The sequence below is a fragment of the Rhea pennata genome, chromosome 1 (genome assembly GCF_028389875.1).
Source record: "Rhea pennata isolate bPtePen1 chromosome 1, bPtePen1.pri, whole genome shotgun sequence".
Classification (NCBI taxonomy): Eukaryota; Metazoa; Chordata; class Aves; order Rheiformes; family Rheidae; genus Rhea; species Rhea pennata.
In genome coordinates, this window is record NC_084663.1 from 159,730,167 (window position 1) to 159,750,966 (window position 20,800).

General features: G+C 37.5%; 1 protein-coding gene across 1 annotated transcript in view; it reads right to left on the reverse strand.

The window, feature by feature from the left end:
• TM9SF2 (transmembrane 9 superfamily member 2) overlaps positions 1 to 20,427 on the reverse strand; it is a 28,901-nt gene extending 8,474 nt beyond the window's left edge. The window contains exons 1-13 of the mRNA XM_062566815.1: positions 20,104 to 20,427; positions 16,625 to 16,692; positions 15,643 to 15,736; positions 14,337 to 14,464; positions 9,824 to 9,953; positions 8,109 to 8,233; positions 7,096 to 7,207; positions 4,394 to 4,473; positions 4,191 to 4,299; positions 3,935 to 4,067; positions 3,566 to 3,685; positions 1,333 to 1,390; positions 543 to 702 (exon numbers count right to left, since the gene is read on the reverse strand). Coding sequence (XP_062422799.1) covers positions 543 to 702; positions 1,333 to 1,390; positions 3,566 to 3,685; positions 3,935 to 4,067; positions 4,191 to 4,299; positions 4,394 to 4,473; positions 7,096 to 7,207; positions 8,109 to 8,233; positions 9,824 to 9,953; positions 14,337 to 14,464; positions 15,643 to 15,736; positions 16,625 to 16,692; positions 20,104 to 20,235 — 1,449 coding nt within the window. The 5' untranslated portion in view covers positions 20,236 to 20,427. The remainder of the gene's footprint in view (positions 1 to 542; positions 703 to 1,332; positions 1,391 to 3,565; positions 3,686 to 3,934; positions 4,068 to 4,190; positions 4,300 to 4,393; positions 4,474 to 7,095; positions 7,208 to 8,108; positions 8,234 to 9,823; positions 9,954 to 14,336; positions 14,465 to 15,642; positions 15,737 to 16,624; positions 16,693 to 20,103) is intronic.
• Between the last annotated feature and the right edge of the window lie 373 nt (positions 20,428 to 20,800).

Below are 20,800 nucleotides of genomic sequence, written 5' to 3' on the forward strand. Positions count from 1 at the left end.
AGTCAGTTTAGGAGGACGTCCCATCTAATTTAGTCAGCGGCTGCCAAACAGTGATACCATTTTTTTGAACACACAAATTAAGAGAAGTCTAGCGATCAGAAAATATCCTTCCTAAGACTCAGTGTGGATGTAGGCAAGAAACAAACAAACAAACAAAAAAAAAAAAAAAAGGGGGGGGGGGAACCCCAGAAATCTGTAAGTGAATTTCCTTATTTTTGTCTAGGTCTAGTAATGAAAGAGATGCTAATTAAAATAAAGAATGCCCAGATCATCACTTTATCTTGAGCGGCCATTCAGTTAAATACAATAACTAATCATCTTTGAGATATATCACCACAGCTAAAGACTAACTGAAATCTGAAAACTTGGAATTGCAAGATCAAGTGTCTAATACAATTCTAAAGTAACTGAACAGGACTGCAGCTGACTCAGGCATTACTTCAATCATAGTCTATAGAGCATGCATACATATATGTAAAATATATACTATATACACCCACACACACTCTTACAAAACAATCTCTCTTAAGAAAGACACTTACATTTTTCTTAAAACCAAAATAGGCACCAATAAAGGTCAGTGGTACAGATATGCAAAACCAGAGCGCCAAAATAGCAACCAGAGTACCAAATGGAATAGCAGCTGAAGAGCCTTCTCCCCAGAGAATGAGGTTCATGATAAAGAAATCTGCAAATACAATTCTGAAAAATACATAACATACTTAAAGCACAGAAATACTCAAAATTTAATAATGTTAGCAATAGCACTGTGTTAAAATTTTACTGTAAAATCCGTTAAAACCAAGTGACATATACAAAATATTAAAAAGAAGAGGTCAAGCTAGTCCTTCTTTTTTAATCTGGTTGGACTGAACTCCAGCAGGAGCTGACGTTCCAGCTAAGCAGTTTCAAATATATGCTTGTCTTAACTACACTTCAGGGTAAGACTGCTTGCTGTGATTAAGTAGGAAAATTTAGCACAATGGTTATACAGTATATGACACCACATAAGATCAACTACAGTGTGGTCAGAGAAACAAGAGGAACCAATGAAAAGGTGTGCCTGTCTAAAACTTCCTATCATGTTGCTCTTTCTTAATCAACCTTTTCATGCATCAAGAATAAACAAAAAGCTTACAGGAAAAAAAAAAGACATCTAAGGATGATGTGCCATTAACATTTATCTTTGTCAACTGCACCTTGGTGTTCTCATAGCTTCTGGAACAAAGGGATGATGTAATAAGATTTACTTGTATAGCTGAAGCTTAAAATTAGCTATGCTTGTCAGAAAAGCAATTTAATTCTTTTAATTACGGCTATATTCTGACTTACCCAGGACAAAGGAATGATGTCAGCAGGACATTTGTTTTCCATTTCTCACCTCCAAATGCTATATTAAAATATTTGACAGTCATCAAAACATGCATTAAGCTCAAAACTATTAATTTTCCAGTCCATTTAGCTGTTATACTTAGCTTGCAACAACTCAAATGATTTGCTATCGTGCCCAAGTTCAAAACAGTATGCTACATCTTTAGTTAGGAAAATGAATTTCCCTCATCATATTGCTTAATCATAGAGCTTCAAAGCAAAGAAAACTTCAAATTAAGGTCAGGAAAGGTATCTGAATAAATAAGTTGGGTCTCTGACGACTTTATCTTTCTATGTTAAAAGACAGAAATAGATTTGCAGTGTTCGCTTAAGCCTTTATAAACAGCATAAACCTTGAGTCCTTAAGGATTTTAAGCTTTCCAACATCTGACTGCAGGTTTGAGTAGAAAAATATAAATATGGGAAAAGCAAGCTTAAAAGTATCTTCAAATATTTATTGTGTAAGAATCTTACAAGAAAGTCAGGACTAACATGCTTACAGGGAACAGTAATGTTCTGTTAGTCTTAAAAGCATTAAGGGTGGTGCTATCACAAGACCAAGTATAGCTTTATTAAAAACAATCTTTATGAATTTGTTCTACACTGATAAGAATTCTAGTCAGCACACTTTCAAAATTAAAATATCCTGCCGGAATTCAGATGAAATTGTCAGCTTCACTGAGCAGTGTCATAATGATATGCTTTTTTATTTCAAGAGTCAGAAGTGATTATGATTAGAGTGATTTTAATTGGGTTTTTTTCCCTTCATAAAATCTTCGTTGAACTCTGCACTGGTTATTAAGATTAACCATTTATTTTTAATCAGGCTTCAGTTTAAATGTCATGTTAACAAAAAAATATAAAAGCTAAATATGTGTTTCACTTGTATTTTGTTTCGTATATCTTACAGTATTTTTTTCTGTATAACATAAGGAGAAACATTCACATTTACATTCTCTATACCATCTATGACTGCCAATTGTCATGGATGACAGGCATATCTTTGGAGCACTGTCTGTTTCACTAAATAGAATATCCAAATATCAACTAAATTCTCAATACAATATGAAACACTATTACTAGCCACCTCTTCACCAAAGATACAGAATCAGTTTACCATGAACATACTTCAAAATATTTTCAAAATACAAAACATCCAGCATCACGTAAAGAGTACTTCCGTTTTCAGCTATGCTTTCAGTCCTGAAGTGTCATTCCACTGAAGTCTGATTGGTTTGAAGAACAGGACAAGGGAATAGTTTACTACCTCATCACCACCACTGTAGAAAAATTCCCTGCAAATACTAACCCTCTTTCCCCAGTGGTTTTCCCTAAATAAAAGTTGCATAATGGTTAGGAGAAATTGAAGGATCTCAACATCTACAGCCATGTTACAGTTCAGAAATAAATTCCTTTCATAGCTCAGTCAAAAGTAATTCAGTCCAAAAGATCTAGCTCAAAGTCATAAACAGTCTTGTAGCTTAAATATGTAAAACAAGCTGTTAGTGGAATGGCATGCTTCACTTAAACCAAAGAGTTGAGAAACAAAACATTTAAGGTTGGTAGGCCTTGAAATGAAAGCTAACTGGGATCAACTGAAGAAAATGTTATCAAGTAATGTAAGGGGCTCAAATACCACCGGGTGGATTTCCACACTAGAGAACTCCTAGTAACCTTCATTGTTTTCTTCAGTCTGACCAGCACCAGTCTCCCAAACAGCTAGGATCAAGCTAATACAGACAGGTGACCAAAAATCTCAGGCAAGGAAGTACAGAGGTTCATGATTTAGGGAAAAAAAAAAGAGGGGGGGTGAAAAAGTAACATCTGTGGCTCAAACTGAAAGTAAGTTAAGGATTTACCCCTCCCCCCAACTGTAGGATAACAGAAGTACAAAACTGTCAGAAGTAATGAGCTTAGTATTAATAAAATGGAATTTGTTTCCTCCTCCCATAAATGCATAGCTGTGAGCAATTCAGGGTCTTTAGGTGTGATCACATCAAAAACAATTTAACTTTGTCATTTAACTATGACATAAGAATTTAACCGTTTTGTATTTGTTTTCTGTTGTTAAGTACATTTCTCCATGTTACCCTGAGGGAAACTATAAACAGTAGCACAAAATAAAAATTAGTTCTGTGATGATAATTTAGTCTAATGAACTTAAGCCCTGTCATTTTAAATAACTTTTACTTACATTTGTAGAATCTGGCAGCAACATAACCTGCTGGAGTTCCAAGCAGTACCCACAAGACTACAGCACAGGTCATCAGAGCTCCCCGGTTAGCAGGTGACAAAAATCCGAGGCAAGCAAAAACTATGAAGCAGATATACACAATTTTAGAACTTAATTATACATTTGATTTAAAGTCAATATATCAATTATTTTCTTAAGATCTACGTATATTAAGCTGTATATCTACTGTTTCAGCTCAGCTGTTCTAATCTTAGTCTTTTAAAAAAATATTCTAGTTAAAAAAGAAATTACCATTTTTATTAGTGCTACACAACAAGTAATAAGAGACTCTTTGTACTCAACTATCTCTTGCCCAACCGTATTACTTACATAGGGTAACAAAAGTCATTATTAAGATCTGTGTGCCAGAGCCTAGAAAAACAGACAGTAGCATTCCTTTTCTTGGGGGCCTGAAAATATCACCATGAACCAGTTTCCAGCCAAATTCTTCCTGAGCATCTTCCTGTAAAGCAAATACAGTATTTTAATATAATGGATCACCTTTTAAATAGCCTGCTACAGAGAAATATTTAGCTGAAAACAAATGAACTCCAAATATATTTTAGGAGGTACATTCCAGACTTACAGTGGAATCCATCTGATTGTATCTTGCAATGTCTTTATGCAGTGTCCTCAACATAATCATAGCTACCATTCCAGACAGAAAAAGAACAATCACTAGGGAATTCATGATACTATTTTAAGGGAAAAAAAAAAAATCACCATTAAAATTCCAATGTGAAAATTCTTCAGGACAGAACACTTGAATACAAGCATTTTTATTCTCACCTAAACCACTGAATGTGTGTGTGAGGCATGGATTCCAAAATATAGTCCCATCTTGATGCCCATCTTATATTTTTTTCTTCCTGAAAGAGTAAATGTCTCAGTCTCAGACATTGCCAGTCTCCAACTTAAATTTACAAGTTATTATTCAAGTAAAGCAACCTTCAACCATATGACAAATTAAAACTTTCATTTTACAAGGCTTAGAGTGAATAGTTTAATAGTGATTGCCTAAAACAAACTTAAGATTTGACCACAATCTAAAAGAAAATATTTTCCAAATACTATCGAGCACCTGTATTTTCAGGACATAAAGCCATACAAAATTAACTGTGCTTCCTCCCTTCAAGTATTACATCAATTCATCTGGAATTCAAATGACCATCAACTGTGCTTCCTCCCTTCAAGTATTACATCAATTCATCTGAAATTCAAATGACCATCAACTCTAATATTAAAAAATATTAGGGTTTTTTTTTTTTAGCAAATCTAAGTCAGTATCACAAACATTGAGAGACCAAGTACTGCAACAGAAAGAGTACCAAGCAGAGCTTTCCATTTTTTCTAGTAGTGTCCTGCCCAAATTATCCTTTTCTTTAGTACAACTTTGTTTCAACATCAAATTTTATTTACCAACTACCATTCCAATTATAGTCAGCTTATACTGCAAGACAGGTGCGGAGACAGTAGTAAAATGTCTATGTTGTCAGCAAAGGAAAAGAAATTATTCCTTTTTGTATTTCAACTCATTATACAGACTGAATATTCATTGACCAGAAATGCTTCAGAGAAAATTTTTTTGTTTTGCTTTTCAGAGTAGACGTGAAAAATGGAATAAATAGCACTGATCAGCATGAAGATTACTACTAAACAAACCATAAATACTAAAATCAATTAATAAAAATAGTTAGGTGTTATGCTGACAAGGTGTTATTTTAATGAGTTGTAAAACACAAGAGCTTGCTTCCCTGTAAATCCAATTTATAAAAACATAAAAGCCAGTGGGTTAGATAATTTAGCAAGATCAAATATCCAGGTCATTGCAAAAACTACATTTCAATGCAAGTAACAAGTTTCTAAACTACATCAATGGCTTTAGGATAAAATGACATTTTCCCCTATACCTACACTGGCTCTTTTCTCTCTTCCTGAGATGATCTGATGTGCCAATCTGATGAAATGTCAGAGAAAGATCTTCAAAAGACATGATATTGTGCACAGGACAGTAAAACACACAGCTGGATATATCATTTTTATAAGAGAAACAATGTGATAGCTAAGTGCAAAGCGAAGTTCACTCCTTAATTATTAACTTCTCACAGGTTTCCAAAGATGTACTCACTTTTTAGTATACAAATCAATTTCAACATTGTGACTGATGCAACCTCTCTAAATGTAACAACTGTCATACATAATATTACTCCTTTTAAGTATTTTTCTAAAATTATTTATTGCATTTTGCACTTTGCCATGCAATCCAGTACATTACTATGGTCAAGAACTACCATGGTAAATGTCAAAACACTAAAACAGTTTATGAAAGAAAAAAAAATGGCTCATGGCTGAGAAAGTGCGGAGATGGACTGACATTACCAGAGCACTGCTTTACTGTATACTTAAAATGGTGGCAGTAGTTTCCACACAAACTCAGCGCTACTTTCCAACTAACATTTTGTCTCCATTTCACCTTAGTTGAACTGAATCCTATAGCAAGCTCTAAGTCTAGAAGTAGGGAATATATGCAACCAGTCTTTATCTGGCAATGGCCTATCATTCAGAAAGATGTCGCTGATCTTGCAATAAGCACAAGAAAACTGTTAGAATAGCCAAACAAAATTAAAAGGTGCCCTATTGATATTTTTCATATCTTAATTGCCATGATTCTGATGAAAATCTGTAACAAGATAAAAAAAGGTAAGAAGTAGACTCCTTTATCCTCAGAAGGATTACAGAATCATTGAGGATGGAAGTAAGAATAGCTGTGATAGCTATGTGCAAGCTGTCCCTTCAACACATATACAGGGAGTCAACAAGTCCAGTTAGTTACAGCCTTCCTCTTGTTAGCTCCCCATTTGCATTTTTGAAGTCTTAGACTAATACTTTACAAAACAGTTTTTCAGAAAATTCCATTAAATCCCCCATCTGTCTAGCCTGTCATTAGAATGAGACACATTCAAATACTGCTCCCTGCAGTCGCCTAATATAGTGCTCCTCAGCTTTTAAATAGAGAGCAAAGGAACAAAGAATACCAGCTTCCTAGTCTCTGGCAGAATTCCAGGGGAGGAAGACACTGGAGGAAATACAGAAAAAAAAAAAAAAAACCAAAAATCTTTATAGCAGGAGAGCAGAAAACGACGAGCTTCCACCTGCCTACCACACTAATTTGCTGAAACCTGTAATTTCTCAAGTTAAAAGCCTGGATTGGGAACTAATCTACCAGACAACCTAGGTAGCCATGGAAAGTATAATTCTTCTAAAAACCATACAGGATCTGTAAGTTTAGGAAGGAGGGGAATATGCAAAATTCAAGTCATGCAGTTAAACCCCATGTCATATTTGACAATCTAGTTCAAATAAGAAGAGTTTTTGAATGACAAACTAGCTATTCTGAAATAGTTTTAGTTATCCACCTCTTATAGTCAAGATTATTAATGTAAGTGATTTCCTATTAAGGGATAGCTAACACAGAAAAGCTGAATACTCACATGAAAAGTAACTGAGTACGTGTAAGCTATTTTGACTTCTCCATTAGCTTTATTACTTATATCCATAGGTATTCCTGAGCAGTCAGGGTTGTCTGGATGAGTATGCTTGTAACTGTCAGAAGAAAAAACACAAGATGAAAGCTGTTTGACTGATAACACTATTAAGATTGACTAATAACACTATTAAGAATGTATTTAAACAAGTTCACACAAGTATCAGTCTCATGCAGGTCTCTTCCTTTAAATACAAAAATTGTTCCTAACAGTTATTGTTTCAGAACTCGCAAGGAACATATCACAAAAGTGCAGAAATTTTTGCCATCAGAGCTTTTTGGACACAAGCTGTGTCTTCTAAAATACCCTATAGAACACAGTTTCAAAAACAGAGAACCAAAACTAAAGATGTGTGAGTATTCTTAAGAATCCCCGAACAAAACGTCACAATACAATGGAATTACTGACTTCTGTCAAAACAGCTAGGTGGCAGAAAAAATGTATTTTGATCATGATACTGCAGCAACAATGCAACAAGCTCAGTTATACTAAGAATACAACAGAAAAGAAAGCTAAGATTCCAGTAAGTGATAAAACAGGCATCAGTTGTAGAAAAGTCATACAGACATCAGAACAACATTGTGAAATCTTTCTAGTAAAATCTTCATTGCTGAAGACATCAAATGTTGCACTTTGATAACCTGTGCTTCAGATACTGAATTCGGTTGCAAGGTAAAATGTTCCCCAGTTGAGAAATGAGGGTTGCTTCACTGAATGTATAGGACCTCCAGGTTTCATTTTATCTTTTCTTGTCCAGAATAGGAAATAGTGCAGAAGGATCTATGGACTTCAGAACAAAACTATGTTGGATGTCCTACGTGACATTACATAACCTTTGGGAAAGCTAACCTACCAGTTACATATCTAAAAGCATTTCTGACTAGCAAAAGAACCCAGAACTGAAGCAAGTATCCTGGGATGGACCACTGTTTGATGGCAAGATACTCCTGAACACTAACCTTTTTGGTTCAAGTTTAGCAGCAACAAGTCTTGCTCCCAGAGCTTCATTTTCCACAGTATGGTAATATATTTTTATGTCAACATGGTTGAAGATATAGAATGTATCCTTTTCATGAAATTCTGACTGCAATGACAAAGAAAAGAAAAGAAGAAAGAGTCAATCAGGGAGATAAAGACATCCAAAGCCTTGGGCAGAAGTTTATAAAATGGATTTTAAAACAGTTTTCTTGTCAGGAAAGTCCCCTACAAGATGAACATGGGATTCTGGGAACACAGTGAAGTGCTTCCTTGCATTTAAAAGACAAACTAGAAAATTAATAGTAAAAACTGTTTACTATAGTTGAAAAGTAGACAAACTTTACCTGATATGTTTCAATAACTGAAGATGTTCCATTTTACCTAATGGAAGTAGAAGCCGAATAGGACAAGTCATGTGACAACCCCATACAAGTATTTCATAAACAATTCACTATCTTAAAACATTGTGTATTTTTCTAATAGATTAAATGGAATCTTACAGGAATGCAAGTAACTGTCCACTGTGACAGAATCGCCTTCATACTTCAAACCAAAGACACACATGGAAGAACTGCAAGCAGCAGCTAAGAATGCTGAATACAGATCTCAGGTGAAGGGATGCATCAGCTTGGAATTTAGACAGTTAAACAAGAAGTTAAGTCACAAAAAACATGTCTACTGAATTTCAGTTAGTACTTCATTTCTTCAGGGTTCTATCCCCCCACATCACTTTCTTCAAATGGCCCTATCTGTAAGGGTGATTATATAAACAAAGTGTTCTACAACTCTTCAGTTACTTGTCTTCTAGGTTATCTTCCTTTAATCAGCCAAAAATATTTAAACAAGGATAAAAGAATATTGTCAGATGGTATATTTGATCATGAATTTACTTCCAACAGCAATTTGTGTTGGAGTCTCTGAAACTGATTAATTACGAAAGGAAAGAAAGTAAGGTCAAAACTGCAGGAACTGTCTTCTTCAGGACAGTTCATGAAGTGGGAAAAGCTAACATCTATTTCAAGTTCTCCATCAGCCCTCTTTAGAAGAGGTCTGGGGTAATCTGAAGACAAGACTGGACTTCCTAATGTGTTATCTCCACAAATCGTGCAGTGCATTTACCTGGAACTCCCCCAGTTATCCAACAGACCTTTCTTCCTCGCAAGAGAAGTGCAGTTCACTCAGGAATCTTTTATTCAGTTATTCTGCTTTCCCTAGAACTGTGTTGGCTAATGCAGAAGGCTATCTTCCCAAGAAGTATTAATTTCCATATAAAGGAGCATAAACAGGTCTATGTAAACCTGGTTTGAAGAAAACACTTCTATCCCACAAAAATGTAAAGCCCAAGCCTTAGAATGCTTAGACTTCTTCAGGCAACAAAGGATAACATGTTCGTCTTCTTCTGCACACCCTATACATAATAAAGGCTATGTGTGTGCCTACCTCCCTCCATCTTTTTCAGCTTTTCTTTATTACACAAAGAAGAGCCAAAAGAAGAGCTCTTAGTTTCTTCTAAACAGAATAGGCTTCCAAGCTGTGGTACTTAGAGATACCAAAACACTTGCCCAATTTTAGGGAATAAATGTTCTTAAGATTGTGAGGACTCACCACAGAAACAGGACACAGGAGAAATGCTAATCTTTAAGTTAGTAAAAAAATGGATATTCCTTAAAAAAATAGAAGAATTTTGTAAACATACATTAATAACACAGGCATCTTTTGGACGGCCATCTTCTGTAATGTAACAGCCAATAGGAAAACCAGGATTGCAGAACCTCTGGTCATCTTCAACATCATAGCACCATGTCACAGGCATGTTGTCCACAATCCTGCAAAGGATATACTGTTATTTCACAGTCTTTCAAAATACAGAGTGTAATGTAAATTAAAACAGATTAATATTGATCTAATTATACTACATGAGATACTGGAAGACTAAATACAAGAATAAAACTTCTTTCAGATTTCCCGTCTTAAGACTGCACTGTCTACTCGCATTCTGCTTGCAAACTGGATTTGCAATATGTAGTTCTGACTGAAATGTCATCCCTTTAAAAAAACCATTTCTTTAGAAAGTGGCTTGGAAATGGGAGACTTGCTCTGTAACCACCAACACATTCTATTCACTGGACTGATCTCCAAAGTCACCTCACAAATTAAGGCCAAAACATGAAGTTCGTCATTCCACAGATTAACTGTTTCACTATTTCATCTTTTGAAATAGCCTGAATCATCCACTCAAACAGCTAAAATTAACTTTATTATTTCAAGTTTCTTTATGATAAAACATAAAACTTCCTAAATATTGCCTACACACACACATACACACACACATATATTCCTAAACATAATCATCCAGCAGGTTTTCTCATTGCTCCTCAACTGCAAGACTTTTCATGGCACAATGTAAATCTTTATTTTTCATTAAAGGTGAAATGCAACTTCCATTTTTTGTTATTGAAGTAAATTCCTAACCAGTTGCAGTTCTGTGAAAGGACGGTATCTTTTAATAGATAGTCTGCATAAGAAAAACCTTTGAACCACTACATTTATGGGAAAGTAGCTGCTTGCAAACCACTTTTTTTTTTTTTTAACCTGCTTCTTCTATACCACTTCCTCACAAAACTTAAATTCCTATCTTGTAAAAGTCCTGAACCCAGTACATTTACAATTCAGTTTTAATGGAAAATTTGCAGAGGAACGCTAAACCTTTATGAGGAATTCCAGGAAAATATGATACAGTAATGCTGTATAGTATACAGTATAGCTGTATAGTACCAGTCATGCTACAAACAGTGAGACTGTCAGACACAAAAATACTTTTTAACGATATGAAAAGATATCCAATATGGTCACATCTCCCTTTGTAAAAGCGAGGTAAAAGGCCTGTTTCTTTACACTATGAAGTTTTTCTTAATGGCTGAAAGATAAATGCCAAAATATAATCATTTAAATGAGGATTAAAATTCAGCAGCTGCCCTTGGGGCAGTATTAATTGCTCAAAGGTATGTTTTTACAGGTCCATTAGCAAGTTTCAAAGATGAAGCCATGGGGTGAAAGTCACTTTTTGTGCATCACTGGACCAAAAAAGGCATCCCACTGAAGCTTAACAACACATGATTTTGTAAAACTTATCAAGCTACTGAATAACCTTTACAATTAAATGTGTCATCACTATAACCAGTAGGTTATTATTGCCAACAAATACTTGATAATACCTCCTAAGCTTTTTTAAAAAAAATTCATCGGAAACTAGCTATGAAGAATTATTTAGTCTTTTAGCATGTTACATATTTTAACACTACTTCTACAGTAGTATTTTTTTTTCAATGTATCAAAAGATAAGAGCTAAAAAGAGTGCTATATGGTGCCTTTGTTCAGGCAAACACAAATAAGTCTGCATCATCCCCACCATTAGCTACTGGACAGAATGAAGTTACAATGCTCCTAGCTCATACTGACACATGGGAAAAAGGCAAAGACCTTCCGAAAACACGATTTCCAGGTGCTCAACAGTTTCCAAAGATTCCCACAAAGCTTTCAACAGCAGCAACACCAACCAAATCCTACTCACTTCCCATACACTATTAGATATAATTAAGCTGCTGATTAGGAGCTATTCCAGCAGCAGTTTCATTACATTTAGATCATATTTGGATTTTTACCTCCATAATATATGCTGGAGATAGCTCTCGCTTTTGTTAGTATTTTCATTTCACAGAGTAAAAACAAGTCAGTCATCAGTCTACTGCAAAAGAGTTTGGTTGTGATAAAGGCTTTGCTTCACATCTTCTGTAGAAAAGACATACTGAGCTGCCTTCAAGCAGCAATGCTGGAACAAATTGATAATTTAAGAAGCAAATAATTTTTCACAGTTAATCTTCAAATTTAAAATGACTTGTAAAGATTATACGCAAGGGGCAAATATGTTATACAAGTGTTCTTACACGCTTCTCTAGAACATCTGGTGATGAACATTGTCAGACAAGAGATCAGTTTAGCTGTTGAGTCCAATTCAGTATGTCAACTCCTAAGCTTATTAAGTGGCTTTTAAAACCTTAGAAGTACTTTGTGCCATCTGTGTTCCCCAGGAATTTTATGATAAATTGAAGCTGGATAATAAACCTCTATTAAATCCTCACTTATGCTACCTTGCTGATCCCTGTACAATATGTCCCTATACCACATGCCTGGTCCATGCATTATTTATTACAAAAGCCAGCCACCTCCACTTTGTGAAGCTATGGTTGAGGGAGACGTGCATTACCGTAACAGCTGTAAAGGTGAATTTGCATCCCATGCAATCTAAAGTTCTAAGGCAGTGGACCTAGCAACAAAAAAACCCAAACAAAAAAAATCCCACAATGGTGGAAGTGCTATTTTTTAAAAAAACTAAGAATATAAGAATATGTATGGAGTACCATATTTTTAAAGGGAGATATTCAGATTGAAAAATCGAGCTGCATCTTATAAGAACTAAAATAGAATTCTATCAAGTTAGCTATATCTATCAAGTTAGCTAAAAATTATACTTCACAGTATACATACTTAAAGTATACATACTTAAACACATTACCTAAATATATTTGTAAAATAATTTATTCTGAAGGGAATAAAACAGTCTAATTTTACACAGTTCTGTTTCAGTTTCTCCATGAATAATCAGCTTAAAATTTGGGGTTTTGTTAAAAACACAGTGAGTCTGTTTCGAAAAGTGACAGAGCGATAGTCTTGGGATACCATATTTTTAATTTACATACACGCATATACACAAACTTCTAAAGCTGAAGTTTTATGCCACAACAACATATGTTAGTGAAATTAAAAGTGGTTCAAGTATTATAAATACATATAGTGTTTATTTAACTGGAACATAATCAAATCCAGTATCTCTGCTCATTTCTGCATTAGGCTTATACACTCAAAATCTCTGCAAAAGTAGCTGCACCTTTCACAGTATTTTTATTACTTTATTATTTCCTTGTTCACTTACATAAACACGCATAGGCCTTTGCTTATGAACCCTTCTGGCCTTATCTATCAAATTCCAACTTTGGTAATTTTAAAGAGGTTCCTAGAAAGATTTACATCTGTGAGCCATATTCTATCCCTAAATATGTCCAACATTAGTTCCGAAGAACAGCAGAAAAAGCACTCACTGCGTTTACAGCATAAGTGGCTGTTTCAAAACTGAAGAAACAGAATACAACATTAGCAAATGACATTTTATGACAGAGGCAACATTAAATGTTTCACCTGTGTTTTCACTAACATATCTAGAAAATTATCATCCAATTAGATGAAAACAGAAATCTGTTTTTGTGAAGCAGAGGATGTATTTGGAATCATATGTGTAATTAATTAATTATGCTCAGGTACTACTTGCAAAGACATGCCACAGGCAACTCTGAAATCATAAACTAATTGTTCCTTCCACAGCTGTACCCAAAGGCTGCTGTTAGCATGGCATACCACCATACAAAGTACTATACAAACCCAGACAGTGTGGCCAGATATTTCTAATAGCAAGACGAAACCTGCAGGTAAGTGTTTCCCAGTTCCTGCATCTGGATGCCTAGCACAGCTAATTCCTAACTGAACCATCTGCACAAGATTCAGCGTACATATCTAGCCCTGCCCGCCACTAGCTCCCACAAGAACAGAACCTCAGCATCCAAGCAGAGAAGGAGTCCTAGCACACTCTTGGACAACCCAAACAGAAAAATACTTGTTACAGAGGGACTGAAAAAGGAACAGGAGAGGAGTAAGTAGTTCTGCATTCCTCAGAAGTACCCTATTAGTTAATTTTGGCTGGCCACCACTCTGCATGAAGCAGTCTCAAAACTGTTGATCCTTAAGACATTTCTCAAGCTGGAGCATAATTCACTTTCACATTTACTGGTGCAAAGAAAGAGCAGTATTTTGCAGTAAGCGCAAAGGCAGCACAAAGAACACACAAAGCTGTAAGTTTTGAAACAAACTCATTTCCTGGTGCTCATTCTTGGAGCAAAATGAATAAATAAATAAATCTTTTATATATATGTATGGAGAAGACAAATAAAACAACATCTTCTGCAAGAACAGAACGGTAACAGATTTAGCTGAAACACCTAGTCTTGAATCTGTATTAACACACAAATACAAAATGATACTGAATTACTTATCACCCATGTAATAGACTCAACTGATTATGCATTCTGGCATCAGCTTACCAATGATGTTGATAATTCAGTAGCATACTTTTCTTCAAAAAGTCTAACTTCTGCTTATCTTCTGGCTTCTTGGTATCATATGTCTTTGTACAAACAGGTTTACATGTTTCCTCCTTACGAAACGTGAACTAAGAAAAATGAAATACATATCAGCAAAAATGCTGTGACAGACTAATTGCAGTATTTAACGAATTTCTCCTATATGTTCAAAACTCCTTACGCCAACATAATGAAAGACCAACAAATTATTAAGCCGTTAACCCTCCAGAGCAGTTTTTAATATTGGTTTGTACTGTAGAACCCCCCATGATCATAGAGTACACCATATGATCCCTGCACTAAGGGCTCCTTGCTAACAATCAAAACCTGTTTTTTCCTCAATGATTTATTACAGGTCATTTGACCTCACAGCAATGATGCTGTCCACATAGATTCAGATGAAAACATGCTGTCCTAGAACACGAATCAGTGAGAGCTTCTGTCATGATAAAGAACAAGCTGGCCAACTACCATGCTAATTCTTCCACTCTACAGCTGCAAGAAGGATTTCAGATCTGGTTCCAGTTGCCTGTAACAAGGACAGCCAAGGAGCAAGAACCAGATTTTGGCCGGTTCCAAACAGAAAAGACAAAATCCTCAGCATTGCAGGCCACAGCTTCAAGACACACTTGAAGTGTACACTTCGATACCAGCCTGGATTACCCCTGATCTTAGAACTACATAGTCTGCTGCCTCACCTGTGCTGCCAGCAGTAAAGGAGGCTGCATTACAAACCCAGTAAAAAGTGATCCAGCCAAAAAATGATGGCTCAAACCCAATCTGTGTAGGACATGAATAACTACAATCAGTAGAGCTAACAAACAGTTTTTATCATGTAACCACAGCTTTGAAAACACAAGCACCAGACAGAAATACATCAATACCACTAGTATTCTTCAGACATGTTGCCTCAGTTTGGTACTAAAAAGTTCCTCGTTGACAGCTTTCAGGATTCACTACTACCACTACTAAAAAAAATATGCAACATGCAGGTTCCTGAACACATCATTTCATTTTTAACATTGAATATGAGACACTTTAGTCCCCTTTTGCATAAAACACATGGAATAATAAAGAAAAAAACTTCAAAAACCAAAAAGCAGGCATATATCTCATTCTAGATTAAACTGACAAATTTCTATTATTTGGAATTTCAGGTTTTTAAATTCTTAGAGATAAAACCCTTATGAAGAAGTTCAAGATTCTGATCTTCTGTTGTTAAATCTGAATTTGTGTGTTACTGAAAAGCCTTTGGCAAGAAACAAACCCTATAAGGAGATGGTTCTATCCTCTCTCCAAACAAGACTTGACCAAGGTTTTCAGATGGACGCTTTTTTCCTTCCGCTTGACAAAAATCAAACCTGAATTAGAAAAAAAAACATACAAGAGTTAATAAAATATTGTCAGCTGCAAATACTAGACCTCACAGAGTGCCTCCCAATCAATACTTTCATCACAAGTGAAGGAACTAGTTTTCCTTCTAGACAAATGGTTTCTTCCTAGAATCTATAAAGCTAAGTGTGAAAAATCACAGTCTCATTAAAAAACAAACAAAACTCCCAAAACTCTTCATCAGATATTTCAGAACTTAGTTTATATTATTTAATATGGTCAGATAAGTTTCTGTAAGTAATGAGAAGTTTTCTATTTGCACAGTAAATTTAACCAGGGATTAAATCTTCGTATCATGGAATCACAACAGCCCTGAAAGGAATCATGTGGGCCAGAGCCTTGAAAAAGTACAGACAGCTTCTTCATAACAAACGCCACTAAATAAACAGATTATTACACTTGTATTCACCAGCAGATTTAACAGCATGCTAAGTTTTTCCAATCTATAGTCAAATATATCACATTTGTGTTCCTTAAAACATAGATAACTAGTGGTTAAGCTCTTCAATACTAATACTGTATTAGTATTGAATACTAAGTATTGAAATAAATTAAATAATACTAAGTATTATTTGAAGCATTAACTTTTCATAGTTGTACCTGGCACTGATATGTATTTTGAGCGCTCCTATGAAGTGTAGCAGGAAAGCATTTAACACCTCATTAAGATAATTGATGGGAAGTTCACACCTCATTACTATTTTAACTCATCTGGCTGCAGGCTACTAAAGACAGAAGTAACACTTTGATCTATAGGATGACAATTAATGCAAAAAAGCTAAAAATGTATATTAAAAAAATAATTAAAATTACTCTAAAACAGGAATTTTTAACCTACATGAGTTTAATATACTTACGCAGTATATTCATAGGGAAGGACAGATTCTACTGAGTCAAGCCTGTTCACAAACAGCTCAATTCCAGACTGAAAGAGTTAAGATAAGCAATACTGTTACATCAAAACATAAAATCAATTTTGACTTATGTACAGATTTATGTCAATAAGGTAAATTAAAGTCTCAAACTGAAAATGTGAATTCTTGTGCAACTCTACATTTTGAAACAAAAATCCCACATAATGAATTTTATCTGCTGAGAGTGTGAGCAAAACGCTACCCATCAGAAAAACAGTAACCATATCACAAAAACAAATTAGACTAATGTAACTACTCAAATTAAGAGATAGCAGAAAATAATGCACAAGAATAATAAAAGTATGCTAGATGTCAGTGATTTAGTTTAGTGTAGCAACCTAGAGCCACATTATTAAGAAGCAATTTTAAATCTATCACATTAACTTTTGTGTAATTAAAGTCTTAAAAGGGTATGCATAAACTGGTCCACGATCTTCATTAAATAGCAACTGAAAACTGGACTATGAGGATGTGAACAAAACATTCAGACTGAGACAGTGTTTTGAGTTTAAATAAAAACTGTTTCTTAAGAGAATGTAAGGCAAACTTACAAACAAAATGAAACTCCAGCAACCTTGCAACAAGAACCTGAAATTCAGTCTGCTGTGGCTTCAGACTACAGTTTGGTCCATTCACATTAACAACTGTTGAGGCTGCCTGCTGCTACCAAAAGCGAGAGGTCTTTTACTTCTCCCTTTGTCTCCCCCCTGCCCCCTTCCTTACTCTAGTCCCACAGTCCCCATGTATTTCAACTGCTTACCCTACTCTGTTTCTGGCTGTTACCTGCTTGCACAGTAAACCAATTCAGGTTGGTAAATACAGCAAAAGACTTGCCATGGTAAAGCAAAAAAGAGGAGTTTTCAGCCTCATAGCAAGTTGAGCCATCTTACTGCACAATCAGACAAGAGCTGGGGACAGCACAAGGGGAGTGCATTAAAGGAGCAAGACCTTCCTCTTCCAGCAGCAACTTACCTATTTTCTGTTACAGTATTAAAAGTGCACATTCAGTAGAAGTGCCTTTTCCCCTCTGTGAAAATTCACCCAAGCTTAGCCAAGTCAAGAAATTCTGGAGAAGTTAATTTTATTTTTTTTAAAGGAATTGTTTGTGCATATCTGTAGCTCAGATACTTCAGTCAGGTACTGTGCTCCTCATCTACTGTAACTGTCCACATGCAAGTCAGGATGCAGCTCCATGAACAGTTATGAGCTGTTAAACTGACTCAGTAAATGAAGATATGCTGCTGCTCCTCTTTTCTCTGTCCCTAGCCACGCAGACCTGCCGCTGACCCCTCTGGCTAGCACACTCTTGTCATATTTCTGCAGACCACTTCAGCTCACTAACACAGCAGAAAACTAGTCTGCCCAAAAGCCAGACTTGCCATATTAAGAAGCTCACATAAGAATTTAACATGTAATACAGCTGTGGCAATGCAGAGGATGGGAATGAAATTTCTTCCCCTCAGCAGCAGCAAGGAATTGGACTGGCTCAGCTGCTCCAAGGCCTCACCTTAGCTATTTTTCATGGGAGGAAGAAAATTCATGTGAATGCTCCTCAATTTTCCATAAGAAGTACATGTGTGAATTGTAATTGCAGATCAGCATCTTCAGTGACAACTCCTGATACAACTAGTTCACATTTTAGTCAATCTGTATTTTTTAAAAACAGTGAAGATTCTTAATATTAAGGGAGGAGTTGCTCTTTAAGTTTTCATTGATCATATTCTATTTCTGATGATATTCCAACCAGAAATAGGAGAAAGTAGCCAAACTGAGCATGGCCAAGCAGATTAGGAAACGGGCGGAGGGCGGAGTCATTTCACTGACAATATCACATCCCTTCTCACAAAGAGAGGCTTTCTCAAGATAAGGAGTCAAATGTTTTGTACACATTGTATGAGATAAAAAATGCAGAGACATCTGAGAAAGATGATGGCCTAAGTGTCGCAGGTTTGATAAAAGAGACAGTAGGCAATATATTTTACTTGACTTGACCTAAAAATTCTTCTTCCGTGACCCCCAGCTTAGAAACAGTAACCACTCAAACATAGCAATGTTTTTCAGGGATGTTCTGAAGAACCACAAACGGCAGCTTCAGAGTCTTGGCCTGGATAGTAGAAAAAGTATTTCTCTAAGAAAATAATGCAGTACTGTGAAGGTCGCCCAAACAGGTGATGCATTCTCCATCCTTGGAAGCTGTTAAGACTTAGCTAGACAAACGCATAGTTCATCCAACCTAGCACTGGCCACAGTCTTGCTTCAAGAGTGAAGCTGGACTAGGTGACCTCCAGAGGCCACCTCCACACAAGATTTCTATGATCCTACAACAGAGTGTTTGTAGAACACTACAATAGAAGGAGCATGGAAACAACAGTGAAGAAATCCATGGTTTTGTACTTAGTGCAGGATTTGGCTGGTCCCAATTGAACAATATACTCAAGGGAAAAGACATACATAGCAACTATGCCTTCATTACACGTTTGGCTTATTGTTCTACCGATTCACAGCTGCAAATAGATAAAGTAGATGCAAGTTATTTATCAAAAGCAAATTATTTAAGATCTTTATTTTGCAGAATTATGGACTCATTTTTCATGTAACACAAAAGCTGAGAACCCAGAAAGCATGAAATAGCCACTTTCAATAGCACAACTTTGCAGGCAAGAGACTGTAAAAACTATTGCTCTTGAACTTCTACATTTAAGTCTTGAACTTTCTCATTTAAGTCTCGAAGCATGGTCGAGCACAATTTCCATCACAGCAGCAGCAAACAACTTCTAAAGCTCACCCAAAGGTGCAAAGATTATTTTGACTCCTTGTTGGCCAACGCAGACAAGTAATACAGTGACGTGAACTCTATTGAGTGTTTATGCACATATGAAAATAAATGTCAACTTCATTTGAGAGTCTGGAGCCAAGAAGCTCCTATGCCTCAGATGCTTGACAGCCAAAAAGACAGAGAAAGCAAAATGTCACTGTGTACTTGCCTTGATTTTATACCTGCTTGTAGCCATTAGCTATTCGCTCCTGTCAGAGTCAAAAACCTCTGGCAGGACCTGTTACAATGATTCTTACTTTCTGCAGCTTTCAAACAAGTCTTTAAAAGGGCCCAAGAGACAACCTGAAGGGGTTTCCAATTTCTGTAATGACACAGTAACACGTAAGATGAACGGAGAGTGCCTTTCCTCCGTGCAGGGAACCGCAGACACTTCACCACGAGTGATTACACCGGGAACTGAAACAAGCTCGAAGTCCACGGAGCAGCAGCCCCTGGGCCACCACATTTGATACGTTACAAAGGGGCCGCCACAAGCCCTCGGGATAAAAATCTCGGGCCGCGCAGCAAGCCTGGCCGCCGGGAGGGCGCCGAGGCCTCCCCTCGGCGAGACTGGCCGGGCCGCCCCGCCTCGCCCGGCCCCGCTCACCTGGCACTCGGGCTTCTCCTCGCTCGGCACGCAGAAGTTGACGGGCGCCAGGCCCGGCAGGTAGAAGGCGGCGGCGGGGGGGGGCACGGCCACCACCAGCGCCGCGGCGATGAGGAGCCGCCGCAGAGCCATGGCGGCGGCGGCGGCGGTTGGGGGCGCGAGCCGGGGGCGGAGGGGAGGGGGCGGGAGGAGGAGGAGGGCGGCGCGCGGCGGCCTCCGAGGGGAGGGGGCGTCTCGCGCGCGCGCGCACACGCACACACGCGCGCGCGCACGCCCGCAACGGTCGCTACTTGGTCTCCCCCCTTCCGCCTCTCCCCTGACGGCGGCTACTTCCGGCTTCTCGCGCTGGCGACACGTCACCCAGCGCGGGGCGCCGGGCGAGGGCAAAAGGGGAAGGGCCACGCGCGCGGAGCCCGACCCTGCGCGTTCGCTTCCGGGGTAGCTCGTCCTTAGCCCGCCCTCTCCCCGCGGTTGCCATGGCGGCGGGGAATCACCGCCCCGACGGCGGGGCAGGCCCCAACGGTCGCGGCCGGCGGCTGCCACCGGGGGCGGTTGGCGCCGCTTGCCCGGAGGCCGGGGCGGGGGGGGAGCTCTGTCGACCGTCAAGGACCGATGGGAGAGAAGCTCAGCAAGGAGAAGGGAGAGGGAGGTGGCAGGTAGTGTTGGTTTGCCAGCCAGGCACCCGAGGGTCCTGCCT